At 37.7% G+C, this 15,819-nt stretch overlaps 1 protein-coding gene across 2 annotated transcripts in view; it reads left to right on the top strand.

Annotated features, from left to right (window-relative positions):
* The window catches only part of camk4 (calcium/calmodulin-dependent protein kinase IV), a 36,050-nt gene extending 26,741 nt beyond the window's left edge, over window positions 1-9,309 (top strand). For both annotated transcript variants that reach the window (XM_036580267.1, XM_036580268.1), the window contains 6 exons: window positions 3,690-3,780; window positions 3,937-4,011; window positions 4,151-4,226; window positions 7,639-7,765; window positions 7,970-8,122; window positions 8,791-9,309. In XM_036580267.1, the coding sequence (XP_036436160.1) occupies window positions 3,690-3,780; window positions 3,937-4,011; window positions 4,151-4,226; window positions 7,639-7,765; window positions 7,970-8,122; window positions 8,791-8,952 (684 nt within the window). In that variant the 3' untranslated portion in view covers window positions 8,953-9,309. The remainder of the gene's footprint in view (window positions 1-3,689; window positions 3,781-3,936; window positions 4,012-4,150; window positions 4,227-7,638; window positions 7,766-7,969; window positions 8,123-8,790) is intronic.
* Window positions 9,310-15,819: the final 6,510 nt, after the last annotated feature.

Genomic DNA, 15,819 nt, shown 5'->3' with positions numbered 1-15,819 from the left:
AAAAATGTTATGCCAAGTGGTTCCTCACAACTGTGTTAAGTAGATTTAGTTTAGCTTTAGTAGTTTTAAGATACTTCATTGAGTAATATGTATTTGATGAACTCAAGCAAATCACAGTAGTGATTTGAGTAAGTTCTAGTTAAGTGGACTGATTATTTTTTGTATTACCCAAAAATGAAAGGTCAGATTTACTTAAAAATGTCATCTTTAGTGGTTCCACAAAAGTGTGTTAAGTAGCTTTTAGGATGCTTAGTTGAATAATATGTTTTTAATAAAAGTAGAATAAAAACAAAATGTGAGGTTTAAGTTAGATTTGCATAATTCATTAAGCTGTTACTGTGCTACTGAGCTGATGTAGAATTACACTCAGCAGCAGGGTGCATGGTAACTTGCCCTTATAGCCAACAATAATGTAGACGAAGAAATTAATAAACAACACGATAAGGGTGAGTAAAACAAGTAAAAGAATATATAAATAGGTGATGCCTGGAGGCAATGGGAAAGAGTTCGAGTTTTACTTAACAAGCATACATTGATCAAACAAACACTTAAGAAGTAAATCTGCCAACTCAAATTAATTAAAATAACACAATTGATGTCAAAATTGATGACAAAAGATGTCATACGATGCTGCTAATATCCTGTGGTTCTCCATGTTGGTTGGAAAAACCAAATATAAAACTAAAATATTGCCAAACTGGAGCATTGTTACACTTCTTCTCTAACAGAGAGCAGATTTCATGCACTAGGGTTTCTTTGTTTCATTTGCATGTTCCCTAGTATTTTTGCCAGACCTGAAATCTACATTTAAATCTTTCCAAGTAGCATTCAAAGTATGTATGTGTGTATGTCTGTAGTAAATAAGTTGGTGCTGTGTTTGTTTTGACCTATAATTAAGTGTAGTCTTTTGTATTGTAAATATGTTTTGAACTAACCATGGATTAGAGTGGTTATACAAAAGGAATGGATAAATTAAGGTGAAGCAAGAAAAAAATGTGAAAGAGACCAAAACAACAACAATTTGCTTAATTTCGGTACTTATTTAAATTATTGCGACACGTTATCAATTATCTACCTAGGCTTTCTGCTACATCAAATAAAAACCAGCTTCCACAATTAGAGATTTGCTCTCAAAGAAGTGCAACAGCTCAACTAAACACTGTGATGGGTTTCATTTGAATTTGCAGCTTAATAATGCTCTGACCCACTGTTTTGGAGAATAAAATTCTCATTAGTTTAAGGTAGCACTTGAATTCAGTGCATGACTCTCTTTGCAGGAGGATGACCACAAGGTGGGTAGATAAAATTGGTTATATATAAAGCAGGAAATGAGGCTGTAGAGAGGTTGAAGTGACCGCTATCTGAGCAAGGAAAGATTCAGAGATCAGCAAAGAGAGATTCTGGTGATTCCTCTGCTCTAACAAACCTACAAAACCTAGTAATTAACTATGGTTGAGTTGAGTTTAATCAGATGTTTTAACTGAGCTCCTTAGTGAACCAAAAGTGGTTCTATAGCATAGCTCCAAAAAACTTTTTTGGCATCTTTATTTTTAAGAGTGTTCATTTATGTTTACAGTAGTAGGGCTTGGAATATCAAGGGCTGCACTATCTGTAGGAATGCATAGGCAGGCATATTACCACCTTATTTCAGTAATGAGATCTAACTGTTCAGGTATATGGTTGGAACAAAAACATTTTAAAAATTAGGTGTTTCCTTTTAATATGTGGCTAAAAGTCATTTGCAGAAACTGTATACTACATTTAGTTCAAATGCATTCTCCCTTCAGTATGACCCCAATGACATCTGAAAAAATTTAAGAACTTACAAACATCAGATCTTAAGGTGCCTGTGTAATCTTTAATACAGTCAGAAAGTTTAAACAGCCCATAGCCTACTTTTTTATTTTAATTTCCCCTTGAGGTCATCTTTCAATATTTGTGTGGCTTTATTTACCAAAATTGTCCTGTTAAATTTTTACATGACCACTTTCCAACCTCTGTTTATCCTTCAAAACTGTGCCTTGTTCAAAAGCACTTGGAGCTGAACCATTCCTTGTAACTTAAGCATGAATGGACAGGGCTAAACTGCTAGAGGTTGAAAAGGCACATATATGGAGTTGGTTCTCATGACATCAAGAAAACAGTGAATTCAAAATGGGCTGTCTTAGCAACTTAGTTTCCATACATAGACTGTATGGACTGGGGAGTGAATGATAAGTTTTGAAACTTTAACCCCTTAAATGACCAGGGCACACTAGCAGGCCCAAAGTTTTATTACAAACTTCTATAACCTAAAAGTAGCTCAGCCAGTTTGCTTTGAAGTCCCTGTAGTAACTGAATAATAAGCCTTAGTATGTAATATGCCTGGGATATTAAGGGGTTAACAATGTTTACGTATTACTTCAAATTCCTTTATTTTAATTCTATTCATACCATTCACTGCCCAGTCCACACAGTGCAGATATGTAAACTAAGCTGAAAAAAAAACAGTCAGTTTTGAATTAATCGTCTTTGCCATTAAATACTTACATATAACCTCTTATATATCCTATAGCAGTTTTGCCCAGGCGTGTTTCAGCCTGGACTATTTTTGAATGAGGCACAATACAGTTCAGCAAATCACAACAGAGGTTGTTTACACATACTCAGAAGTAGTCTTGGGACACCTCTATTATCACTTGTTTTTTTAGAATTATAATGTTCGGTAATGTATACGGAAATTTGTGCTTTGCCTTTTTTTAAAAGTACATAATTTCAGCTATATTACAACATATCAATCAATGTTTTGGGTCAAACTACACGAAAGCCAACTAAAAAATGATAAAATATCTGAATCTGTCAAAAACATTGTTTTTTGGTTACATGATGTCTGAGTACAAATATATGAATTCCAAAATCAAGCATGAAAGCAGTCTTGAAAAGAGACAAGAAGTGTTCAAAAGTTCTCAAGTTTTGGCCATTCAAAAGAGAAAACCCAATAAGCTTGACTGAGTATCAGTTGTGCAAACTCATGCACTCTGTGCCTAGAAGACTTTAATCTGTCATCATAAAGAAGGGACATGCAGACAAATACTAAATAGTACCCTACATAAACAAAAGGGACTCTAATGTTTATCCCACTAATGTTTGAGTTTGAGTAATGTTTGAATCATTTTGAGTTTCACTTCATAAACCTAATTGTTTTTACAGGTTGTCAAAACTTTTCTGACGGATACAAAAGACTAAATAATAACCTTACCTTGAAAAGTAAAAAATAAACAAGTTTGAAAATTCTATTCGGAGAGTGTCCCAAGACTACTTTAAGCACTGTGTGAGTATTTAATTCTAAGCGGTGAAGAGAGGTCGGAAAATGCTCATGTAAAAATGAATTATGACTACCTAACACCACAGAAATTTTGAACCTTGTAGGAAAATTTAGAAACAAAAATAGGATGTGGGCAAAAGAAAAACAACAAGAAGAACAACATTCTCTTTGTAAATGTGTTGGGTATCACTCTCAGCTATTATAAATCTATTCACTGCACATGTTCACAAATATTCTTCTTTTAATTGATCCTTCAGATTGATGTACACATTAGTTCACATAAATGTGTGAGAATTTGTTGTTTGGAGTCACGCAGGTGCCTGTAAAAACAGCGCAAGGTACTGGAGATTAACAGCAGGCCACCCGCCCGAATCTCTTTTTTCAGTACCTGCATGAAAACGGTGTTGTTCACCGGGATCTGAAACCCGAGAATCTCCTGTATTCCACCTCAGCGCCAGATGCTCCTCTGAAAATAGGTATGCATATGCCTCTCTGTTTCACCAAGGAACTGTGTCTTGATGGGATATTCCTTGTTAGCAAAGTAGGCTGTGGGGATGCAACCTGAGGAATTCCTACTTGGACTGCAGAGGGTCATTTTTTCGTAAACATTTCTGATGTGGTTTTGATTTCAGCTGACTTTGGTCTATCTAAAATCATGGATGATCAGGCGACAATGAAGACAGTGTGTGGAACCCCTGGATATTGTGGTGAGCTTGTTAATAAGGCCCCCATTCATTGTAGGCCATCTGGTTTCCACAAACTCCCAAAAGAGTAGAAAGCAAAACATGGACAACTCCCTTTCCTTTTCTCCAGCCTTTCTCCTCTGGTTCTGTTTGTCTCTTCCAGCTCCAGAGATCCTCCGGGGATGTGCTTATGGGCCTGAAGTTGACATGTGGTCTGTGGGAGTTATCACATACATCTTGTAAGTGACAACTTCCCCATTTTAAGCTATTCTTCCATAAGTGATGTGCTCGGTCAGGACTCTCTCTGTTAACAAGACTGCTCTGAACAGCCTCAGATGTTTGAATGAAAAAGTCTGTGTAATGTAACTTTGACAAGACAGAGAGACACTTGTGTGACTAGCATGAATTCCATGTTACATACCACGGACAAGCTGGAGAGATAAAGAAAATCATGTGACCATCTCTGTAAACTCTCTTATTTATAGATAGATTAGCAATTGTGTTAATAACATAAGAATTGTAGACTGAGTTGTTTGTTTGTCAAGCAATTAATTCCAAGCCACAGCTTTTCTCAAAATGCACCACTTTGTCTTGAATGGGCTGCAACAGTGGAAGACGATGTCAGATGGCAATGTTGTTAGTGAAGAACAAGAAAGCATGTTGAATAGTGGAAAAAAGTTGCCTGGTCAGATGAATCCAGGTTTCTTCTGCATTCTGCTGATGGACAGAACATAATTTGTGACAAGCAAGACCAGTCCAATGACAACAACATAGAGAGAGATATTGAAGTAGGGTTCCGTGCCAACTCATAAACCCCTCATTTACAAAGAAGAATGCACATTTGAGAGCTCAGTGGTGCAAAAATAATAGGCACTGGTCTACATATATGTGGAAAATAGTGATATAGTCAGATGAGCCATGGGTGAGTGCATGTGTGGCATGCACCAAAAGAACAGTATGGACTTGAATGCTTGACCCCTACAGTAGGTCTGGTGGCAAATCAGTTCAACATTGTACTGACTGATCAACTTTATCCTGTGATGAAATATTTCTATCCTGATGTGACTGTCTTTTCCAGGATAAAAATGCCCCTATCCACAGGGCACAAGGGGTCACTAAATGGTTTGATGAGTACAAAAATTATGTAAATCATAGTTATCAGATCTTAACTCAGTTGAACACCTGAGATTTTGGACTTACATGTTAGACAGTGGACTCCACCACCATCATAAAAACAACAACTGAGGGAATATCTTATTAAACTAAAGGTGGGCCACTAGGTCATTCGTCTCTTCCCAAAACGAAAGAAAAGGGGCAGCATCACCCCAATCCTCGCACAAAGCTCAAGAAAAACAGTAGTGGTAAAACTGTGTAGAAAAGTCTGAAAAGAGTTTGATTGCTACAGTGAAAGTGCATTTAAAAGTAGTGATTTTAAGTGGGGTCACTATGGCAACCAGCAAAACTGCTGTTTTCAAATGCGCTTATTTCACTCACAGGTTCTGATAAAGGTTTGAAAATGAATTTGTCTTATGAATGTATCATCTTATGAATTTATATCGATCCTAGTGTTGAATAGCTGGTAACTCAAAGACACACAGGTACGTATAGTTAAAGGCCAGAACACACTGACAGGACAAACATGAACCTTCTAATGTTTGCATTTGTCCATAGAATGTTCTGAAAAAGAACTAAAATGAACTAGAGTGAATGGGAACAAAACATTCTAAACTCTTACACCAACGAAATGTTTGTGTTTGTTCATGTTTGTTTATATTTATACAATCGATGTACTCAGGCCTTAAGGGAAGCAGCAGAAGAGCACGGCTTGTCTGGTAGTGACGCTGTCCATTCTAAACCTAAAGGAGGACAAGTGTGCATGTAATATCACAAGAAAAAACGATGTCTGTAAATCAAAACTATCAATTAAAAGATTAATTTTACAAGGGCGATAACAGTATTCACAAGTGGTATGTGTTTTTAGAAGATTTGTTAGATGCAGAGATTATTTTAATAAATGTGCTATAACTAAACCCTGTTTTAGATATTTAGGCTATATTTGGACACATTTTGGGTCAGTTTTGGGCCACGTTTGCACTGCTGAGTGGAGCAGCAAGAAAGTTCTACAAATATCCTTTGGATAATGTCATGCCTCCAGGTCCTCCTCCCCTGCCTAACATGCTCCAGGACTTCATTTCCCAGAATCCCAATCCTCATGACATCATCCCTTCCACCAATCACAGACCTCTGCCTCGTTCTCAGTCACCTGAACACTAATTCAACACACTGTACCCGTTTGCCTTAGACCTTGGAAGGTTCCTGGTTTGTTCTCCTCTTTGTGAGGTATTGCCACACTACTGGTTACTGAGTGTTTATCTTCTATTTTCATGACCTGTGTACTGAACCCATTGCCTGTTTCTCGATTGTTTCTCTTTTGGATTTGCCCTTATTGCTCTGGTTGCCTGTGTTTTTGTATTTTCTGGTTTTTGACTTTTGTCTGTTTTTGGATACTGTTTTTGGATCTGCCCTTTCTGCTCTGGTTGCCTGTGTTTTTGTATTTTCTGGTTTTTGACTTTTGCCTGTTTTTGAATACTGTTTTTGGATTTGCCCTGACTTCGTTCTCTCATTAAACCAACTTTTGTTTTTAAGATCCACAAGCGTCTTTCTGTGCTTGTTCAGCGTTACAGATAAACAGTCTAATCAGTCAAGCACAGAATGTTTAACTAGTTTTTTGTTTGATAACGGTCATGATTGAGAGAATTTGCACTTTTAAAAGTCACAAAAGTGTATGATAATGAAAAAAGTTATAATTTACATATATTCACCCATGATTCCTGCTCTTACTTAAAAGTCCTTTCTCCAAATTAAATGTCTGTCATCAGATTAGTACATAAACTTGAGAAGAAAAAAAAAAACATTGAGAAACACTGCTATAAATGACACAGAAATAAAAGAACAGCATTGCTCCTGTACTGCAGTGTAGTATTATATACATTTTAAGGATAATCTCTAGTGTGTACCTTATTGGGTCTTGTTACTTTTAGCTGGAAACACAAATATTAGATTGCAATTGCTCTCTAGTTGTGTTCATGTTAATTTCATTCCATTGTTTGTTTTGGTTTCACAATTCTACTCAGTTGTCAATAAGGAATGAAAGAAGGAAGACTTCGTAAGTTAGCCAGGCTTGCTTAGTTAGCTATACTTAGCCACATACCTCTAAGTAGACATGTGATTTTACCAGTTTATTTGGTAATCTGGTTTTCCACAATATTTTGCTCTCATCTTGTATTATTAGTTTAGGAAATGGGTAAATTTCACTCTCTACTTAAAATTTACTTTTACATTTATGGCATTTAGTATGTCAAATGGTAAATAGGTATCTCAAGTATCTGATTTCTGGGATATTGGTTATCTGATTTTACAAATGATATAAATCTAATTTACAGCAAAAATTATACAGTTCTGAAAGCTTGTCAAAAGTGTTTATTTTGTAAAACAATAGAATTATACAATGTGCAGTTAATTAACTTCTGCCTTATCTATTGGACAGGTATTACAATTTAAACATGAATATTCTGTCACTTACAGCTTAGTAATGTAGAGAGAGGTTTATCATTCATGATTGTTTAACGCTGAATGTTTCTCTTCTCACAGACTGTGTGGCTTTGAGCCGTTCTTTGATGACAGAGGGGACCAGTACATGTTTAAGCGCATCCTTAACTGTGAATATGAATTTGTCTCCCCCTGGTGGGATAACGTGTCTCTCAATGCCAAGGACCTGGTGAGTGAACATGTTTCTTCCTCACTGTGAGACAATTCCAAGAGCACAAGGACCTTCATTCCATATGCTCTTTAGATCTGAAAGAATGGGATGTCACAGATAAGGATCAGAAATGTGAATTTAAGGAAAAAAAATATGGAAGTGGAGCATTTTTCTGTATTACTCTTGCATTGCTCATATCAACAGCATTTCCCCTGTCCTCAGGTGACGAAACTGATTGTCCAGGATCCAAAGAAGCGTCTGACAACGCTGCAGGCTCTGCAGCACCCCTGGGTGACTGGGAAGGCTGCTAACTTCACCCATATGGACACAGCTCAGAAGAAGCTCCAGGAGTTCAATGCCCGGAGAAAGCTCAAGGTTGGGAGATTTATACTCAGTGGCTCACGTACTCATTAAGGGTATATAATGATATTACATATTTTTAGGTTTAAACTTGAGTTTCAGTATTTTTTGAGATTTTATGAGGATGAGATTTGATTTTCTGATATTTTATGCGTTTAAAATATTTTGACTTTCTAGAGCTTTAACTGAATATTACACAGATTGGGTTGGCTCAGAAAAATCCAAACTTTATTTCAAAACAAAAGATGCAAAGCAGCATAACCTTGTGCAAAATAGTAATCTTAAATAGTAACCTTTTATAGCATGTCCTCATTTTCAACCCCCTGAAATTGAAATATCACACAAAAACACAATTAAAATATTTGCAGAATGTATGCTGAGTCTGACATTAAGCATTAAGTTACAGGTTCAATTTTATTATAATTTTTACTCTTATTAACTAAAAGCTTCTTGAATGAGGTTTTTAAATTCCGATACACTTCAAATGTTTATTTTATCTGAATTTCTGGTACTGTACTGAAATTGTCACCTCCTTTTTACTCATGGGGATACTCAGGTATACTCAGCACATATTCTTTCCACCTGAAGCATACTGTAGCATGTTCTGAGATGTCAAGAATAAAAAAAATTACAAATTTCTGGTTCTATATGCAGATAAACATCTTGCTTTGGTCTCTTGTCAGGCTGCCGTCAAAGCAGTGGTGGCCTCCTCACGGCTGGGCAGTGCCGGGGGCCATGGCAACACAGATGGCAACAAGACCAACTGCAACCATTCCGTCCAGCAGGGGGGGGGAGGCGAGCAGCCTGAGAAAGAGCAGCCTGAGCTCCACAATGAAGATATATAGATGCGCATGGAGCCACACTGGAACAGGGAAGTCATCCTTCAAAGAAAGGAAAATGTTGCTTTTAACAGTGGGTTTGAACTGAGACAATGTGGTCCACCTCATTAAAGGACTGAAAGGATGGACTTTGTTCTTGGTTCGCATTGCATGTGGATGGCTGATTTTCTTTAGAAAAGTCCCAAGCAGACTCTGCAAAAAAACCAAACAAACAAACAAACAAACAAGCAAACAAAAACAAAGCTACACCATTTAAAATACAAACTCGTCTCAAAATCTCTTATCATGTATGTGCAAGTTAATAAACCAAGTGCAGTTTGTTAGGTGAACTCAGTGGTTCAACTAAGATCTTATGAGCAACACCCCACCCCAACCCAACCCCACCCCAACACCCCACCCCAACACCCCACCCCACCCCAACACCCCACCCCAACACCCCACCCACCACCCCACCCCACCCCAACACCCCACCCCACCCCACCCCAACACCCCACCCCACCCCAACCAATCAATAAATAAATAAATAAATACCTTGAAGGACTCAATAAAAAATGACTGTACAATTTCTTTATGCATTTTAGCCATGTCATAACCAAGTGTATGAAAGTTATTGTACCTTGCACCATGGCTCATTTAAAAACTGTGTAAGAAGTGATAAAAGTGGTCCAGCAAAAACACTGGGGACCTGGTCACCATAGGCCTCCTGCGCTACAGGCCTCCTGCACCATGGGTAGTTGCACCACTGGGTGAAGTGAATGCTTTTCCTTGAAAAGCTGATTATTACACTTCAGTTTATTAGTATTCTCATGATTAGACTATAGACCAACAGAACCATCAAATTTTTAATTCTAATTTTAGGTTGAAGTAACAGTAAGCTGCTTTGTCACAAACATTTTTAAATTGGATTAGTTCTATATGCAATATACAGTACATTCTGTTTGGGATATAAATAGCACAGTTTCCATATGATCACTTGACTGAACATTTACCAGAGCTTCAAAGGAGAATGCCTTATTATCAACCAGGTTTTTACTCTTTATTGGACAGAAGTATTTCGTATTATAAGGATTAGATTAGATGGTGTGGTTTGCATTGGAATAGTCGAACAGCATCAACAGGACTTAAAGCAAAGTTTGTTCTGTATTAGCAGCAAGTTTTTGTTTTTTACTTTTGTATAAATCAACATGTCTGTATGGGTAATACAACAAAACTGCAAGGGAATTCATATGCTCAAATTCATAGTCCTGTCCCCAGTACCAAAAACAAACTTCCTAAGTTATATTCACAATGCCCAGTATCTGCCATGCTCAAAAGTTTTCCTTTTGTATTTAAAAACTGTTAGGCTAAATGGCCTATTATAGTTTAGCAAAACTGACACAAAGTTTTAATGACTAATAAGTTTACAGGCAAAAAATAGTTTGAAAATGTTTGAATGTAATGTACTTTATAGCATGCTTTTTATGTAAAGTATCAGGGAATGCTGTCTAAGAATTATTTGATAAAGATGTGCAAGGAATGTAATTTGGATATCCTGTATAAGGGATGCTCTGCATGTAGAGTGTTTAACCTAACTGCTGCAATTGTATTTTTAAAAAGCACTGTATTTTACTGATGTGAATTATACTCTGTGTTAAAACAGTATGATTTTAAAGGCTGTTTGAGGGCCACCTCATATAAGACATGAAAGTGTCAAATTTGTTTATCTGCCTGTTTCTACGTCGAGGGATGCATTTTAAAATGAACAGTGATACTCTACATTAGTTGCAGAAATAAATGCAAATAAATCAAAAACACTGATGTGTGGAGCATGTTTAGAAACGTGGGATAGAGCATAACAGAAAGGGGCAGATTTTCAGAAACATATTTGCTTAGCCTTGGACAAACTTTCAATATTTTTACTTTCTTTCTTTTATTTTTAAGTTCTAGACTAAATTTAATCTACAGTCATAAGCAAGTTTGGGTGCCCCTGGTCAAATTACATGTTTTGTTGATTGTCTAAGTCAAAATAAGCACACATTCTAACAGAGAACACACTCCTGTACATGTTAATGCATGGTTACTATGTTTACTTGCTGAGTTTGACAAATTAAAAAAAATATTTTGTTTTATTTTTTTCCATTACGTTAAAACGGGTTTTGGGCAGCAGGAGGCGGGCATTACTGCTAGAGCGTGATGATTGATTGGCGAGCGGAGCAGCTTATTGGCTGTTCGCGCTCACTGACGTCATGGACCTACATGAGGTGCAGTTTTAAACTCCTATCACTCGAGTTTAAAAGCTCTTAAAAATATAACAGCAGTGTTAAAATGTTTTATGTTGTTCTGTTTTCAGGCAGTCATCGCATTCTTTTACATTAAAAATGTCAGCATTTATAAACTATGATTTGTTTGAATGCTCCATATCAACCCATTCATTTTGGGCTCACTTGGGAGCTCCCTCTAGCGTTTGACAAAACCGGAAGACATTGCAGAGTGGTAATTCTCCTCTCTACAAGTTCTCCGCTCACGCTCAGATACTCATACGGACTCCATCTCCCAGAACTCTCTGGGAGATCACCTGACTTATAACAGGTCCTCGCGCTCCAATCAGCGCTCTGGATCGCCGAAGTACTAATATTTGTCCCCTGTGTCATTAGTCATATGACTTACTTCGTTTAGTATATAAGCCCGGGCTTTAGCATTAGACAGTTGTGAGGCGTTGTATCCATTTGTGATCCATTGAGCGTCCTATGTATTTGTTTGCATCTTGACCATTGCCTTTTGTTCTCTCGATTCTGACTTTTGCTCTGCCCCTTGGATTGTTTGCACATATCGACCGATTCCTGTTTTTGACCTTTTTGCCTGTTTTTCACAACGCCTTTTTGCCTCTCCGTTTTGGACTGTTCGCCTTGTGTTGTTCATCTGTTTATACTTGCTATGCCTGTTTGACACCTGCCTTTTTTGTGGCTACGACTCTGGATTCTGAATCTCACAGTAAAGCCTCATTTGTGTTTCCCATGCACGAGCGTCTGATTCTGGTTGGCACGTTACAGAAGCTCAAAACCACGTCATTTGACTGGGGATATTCAAACTTTTGCGGTTTGCAAAAAAAGATGCAGGTCATGTTATCCAATAAAAGCTATAAAGTCAAGCTGAAATCAAAACAATCTACCTTAGTTCATGTACTTGGTCATATTGAGCATGATTCATCATATAATTCAAAAAGCAATATTCTTGCTTTCTTGTAATCTTTGATCACCACATAATGACATTTGCCCAACCTCTGAAAATATCACCATGGACTAATGGGCAGGAGAAAATAATATTAACCAATAAAAACATGCTTCAATGCCCACCCTCACCTATCATCAAGCTCAGCTAGCTTTCTAATACTGTGTTTCCCTCAGCAATACATCACAGTATACATTATGTATATGATTCCTAATTGCATAGGAATCATGTACATGAAAAATTTTAGACTGGTTTTAGGCCACATCATCGTACAGAGACAGCACTAGTGAAAATTGTAAACAATCTTTTATTATTCTCTGACCAAGGAAAAGTGTCTTTGCTAGTCCTCCTCGATCTTAGTGTGGCATTTGACATGACAGACCACTCTATACTACTAGATAGACTAGAAAACTTTGTAGGGGTAACAGAAATAGCTCTTTCCTGGTTCAGATCTTACCTCACTGATCGCTATCAGTTTGTAAATGTAAACGGTGAATAATCTGTTCTTGCAAAAATAGTGTTCCACAAGGCTCTGTTTTAGGACCTATGTTATTCACATTATATATACTACCACTGGGTATCATTATCAGTAAACATGGTATCAATTTCCACTGCTGTGCTGATGACACACAGTTATAAACAGCAAGCAAACCAGATGATACGTTTCAACTTAGCAAGATTGAGGACTGTATAAGAGACATAAAAGACTGGATGTCGAATAACTCTCTCCTACTTACCTCAGATAAAACAGAGGTTCTGCTTCTTGGTCCAAAAGCTGCTAGAAGCAAACTGTGTAATTTGACACTTAAACTTAATAGTTTCTCAGTTGCGTCGGGTTCATCTGTAAAAAAAATCTTGGTATCCCGATAGATCCCGATCTGTCCTTCGATGCACATAGCAAATATTATTAGAATAGCCTTCCTGCATCTCCGCAATAGTGCTAAATTAAGAAATGCATTATCTCTACAGGATGCAGAAAAGCTAGTTCATGCATTTATTACCTCAAGGCTAGATTACTGTAATGCCCTGCTCTCTGGATGTTCCAGCAAAAGCCTTAACAAGCTTCAGTTAGTCCAGAAAGCTTCAGCCAGAGTCCTCACAAGAACCAGAAAGTTTGATCATATCAGTCCAGTTTTATCAAACCTACACTGGTTGCCAGTTAAATTCTTCATCGATTACAAAATTCTTTTACTGACATAAAAAGCTCTAAACGGACTCACCCCTCAGTACCTGAGTGAACTTCTCTTATACTATGAACCATCACACCTACTTAGATCACAAGGTGCTGGCCTACTATTAGTACCTAGAACTAATAAAGTTAAATTAGGGGGGAGGTTCATACAAAGCCCCCCAGCTTTGGGATAATCTTCCAGTCAGTGTTGACTTTAAAGTCATTTGAATGACAGTTACAGAGGTCATGATGAATTTTTAACCTTGCTTAAATATCTTGTTTGAGGAATTCAGAAGGGCTACAATACTGGTTAATGACCGATAATGTCTCTTGTGTTTACAGTCACTTAGCAAACCTTGAGAATGCCTGGGCTGTGACTGAAATTTTTTTTCTACTTACTTTTCTTTGTTTTCTACCTACATGTTTGCTAATATTCATTTTCCCCCTGAATACTGCATCTGCTAAAAGATGTGAATCTGAACTCATAACACATTTTCCTTCTGTCCTGTGACATATTTTCAAATAGGCTATTAGGGAGGGTCTCTGAGCAGGCTGACCGTTTCACTTGATGATAGGTGAAGATGGTTGTAGTAAAAGATAAAACATGTTAAGCTAGTGCGCTATGATATAATCAAAAATCAGAAGACATTTTAGAGACAAACAAAAGTTTCAATGGAAAAACACAGGAAAACAAGAATTGTGTGTTTGAACTAATATGATGAATCATGCTATAGGGGAATTACACCAATTTTTAAAACTTTTCTGCATGGTTAAAAGGTTCAGATGCAAACAAGATCATTCAGGCAGGTTTCATATGAAATGCTCCTATCTACAGAAATTTACAGATTTTTTCAGTGTTAGTGATAGGAACCAGACATCCGAATGGTTAAAATGCCTCTAAAAGTTACTTCACAGAAAGTTATTACATGAAATAGTTATGCTGCCTGAAACTTGAGACATTGTTTTACAATAGTTTTGCCCTAAAACATATATACTGAATATATTCAAGTGTACATGCAGAGCACCATATGAAAAAAAATACAAACCGGATTCCAAAAAAGTTGGGACACTAAACAAATTGTGAATAAAAACTGAATGCAATGATGTGGAGGTGCCAACATCTAATATTTTATTCAGAATAGAACACAAATCACAGATCAAAAGTTTGAACTGAGAGAATGTATCATTTTAAGGGAAACACATGTTGTTTCAAAATTTCATGGCGTCAACAAATCCCAAAAAAGTTGGGACAAGGCCATTTTTACCACTGTGTGGCATCCCCCCTTCTTCTTACAACACTCAACAGACGTCTGGGGACAGAGGAGACCAGTTTCTCAAGTTTAGAAATAGGAATGCTCTCCCATTCATGTCTAATACAGGCCTCTAACTGTTCAATCGTCTTGGGCCTTCTTTGTCGCACCTTCCTCTTTATGATGCGCCAAATGTTCTCTATAGGTGAAAGATCTGGACTGCAGACTGGCCATTTCAGTACCCGGATCCTTCTCCTACATAGCCATGATGTTGTGATTGCTGCAGAATGTGGTCTGGCATTATCTTGTTGAAAAATGCAGGGTCTTCCCTGAAAGAGATGACGTCTAGATGGGAGCATATGTTGTTCTAGAACCTGAACATAGTTCTCTGCATTAATGGTGCCTTTCCAGACATGCAAGCTGCCCATGCCACAAGCACTCATGCAACCCCATACCATCAGTGATGCAGGCTTCTGAACGGAGCGTTGATAACAACTTGGGTTATCCTTGTCCTCTCTGGTCCGGATGACATGGCGTCCCAGTGTTCCATAAAGAACTTCAAAATCGTGACTCATCTGACCACAGAACAGTCTTCCATTTTGCCACACTCCATTTTAAAAGACCCCTGGCCCAGTGCAAACATCTGAGCTTGTGGCGCTTGCTTAGAAATGGCTTCCTCTTTGCACTGTAGAGTTTCAGCTGGCAACGGCGGATGGCACGGTGGATTGTGTTCACTGACAATGCTTTCTGGAAGTATTCCTGAGCCCATTCTGTTATTTCCTTGACAGTGGCATTCCTGTTTGAGGTGCAGTGACGTTTAAGGGCCCGGAGATCACGAGCATCCAGTAGAGTTTTACGGCCTTGACCCTTACGCACAGCGATTGTTCCAGATTCTTTGAATCTTTTGATGATGTTATGCACGGTTGATGATGATAACTTAAAAGTCTTTGCTATTTTACGCCGGGTAACACCATTCTGGTATTGCTGCACTATCTTTCTGCGCAACAATGGTGGAATTGGTGATCCTCTTACCATCCTGGCTTCAGAGAGACACTGACACTCTGAGAAGCTCTTTTTATACCCAATCATGTTGTCAATTGACCTAATTAGTGTTAACTGGTCTTCCAGCTGTTCGTTATATGCTCAATTTCCTTTTTCCAGCCACTTATTGCTACTTGTCCCAACTTTTTTGGGATTTGTTGACGCCATGAAATTTTGAAACAACATATTTTTCCCTTAAAATGA

Source organism: Colossoma macropomum, unplaced genomic scaffold (assembly GCF_904425465.1).
Source record: "Colossoma macropomum unplaced genomic scaffold, Colossoma_macropomum, whole genome shotgun sequence".
NCBI lineage: Eukaryota > Metazoa > Chordata > Actinopteri > Characiformes > Serrasalmidae > Colossoma > Colossoma macropomum.
Note: the sequence above shows the minus strand (reverse complement) of the source record. Positions and strands in the feature narration are given on the sequence as shown.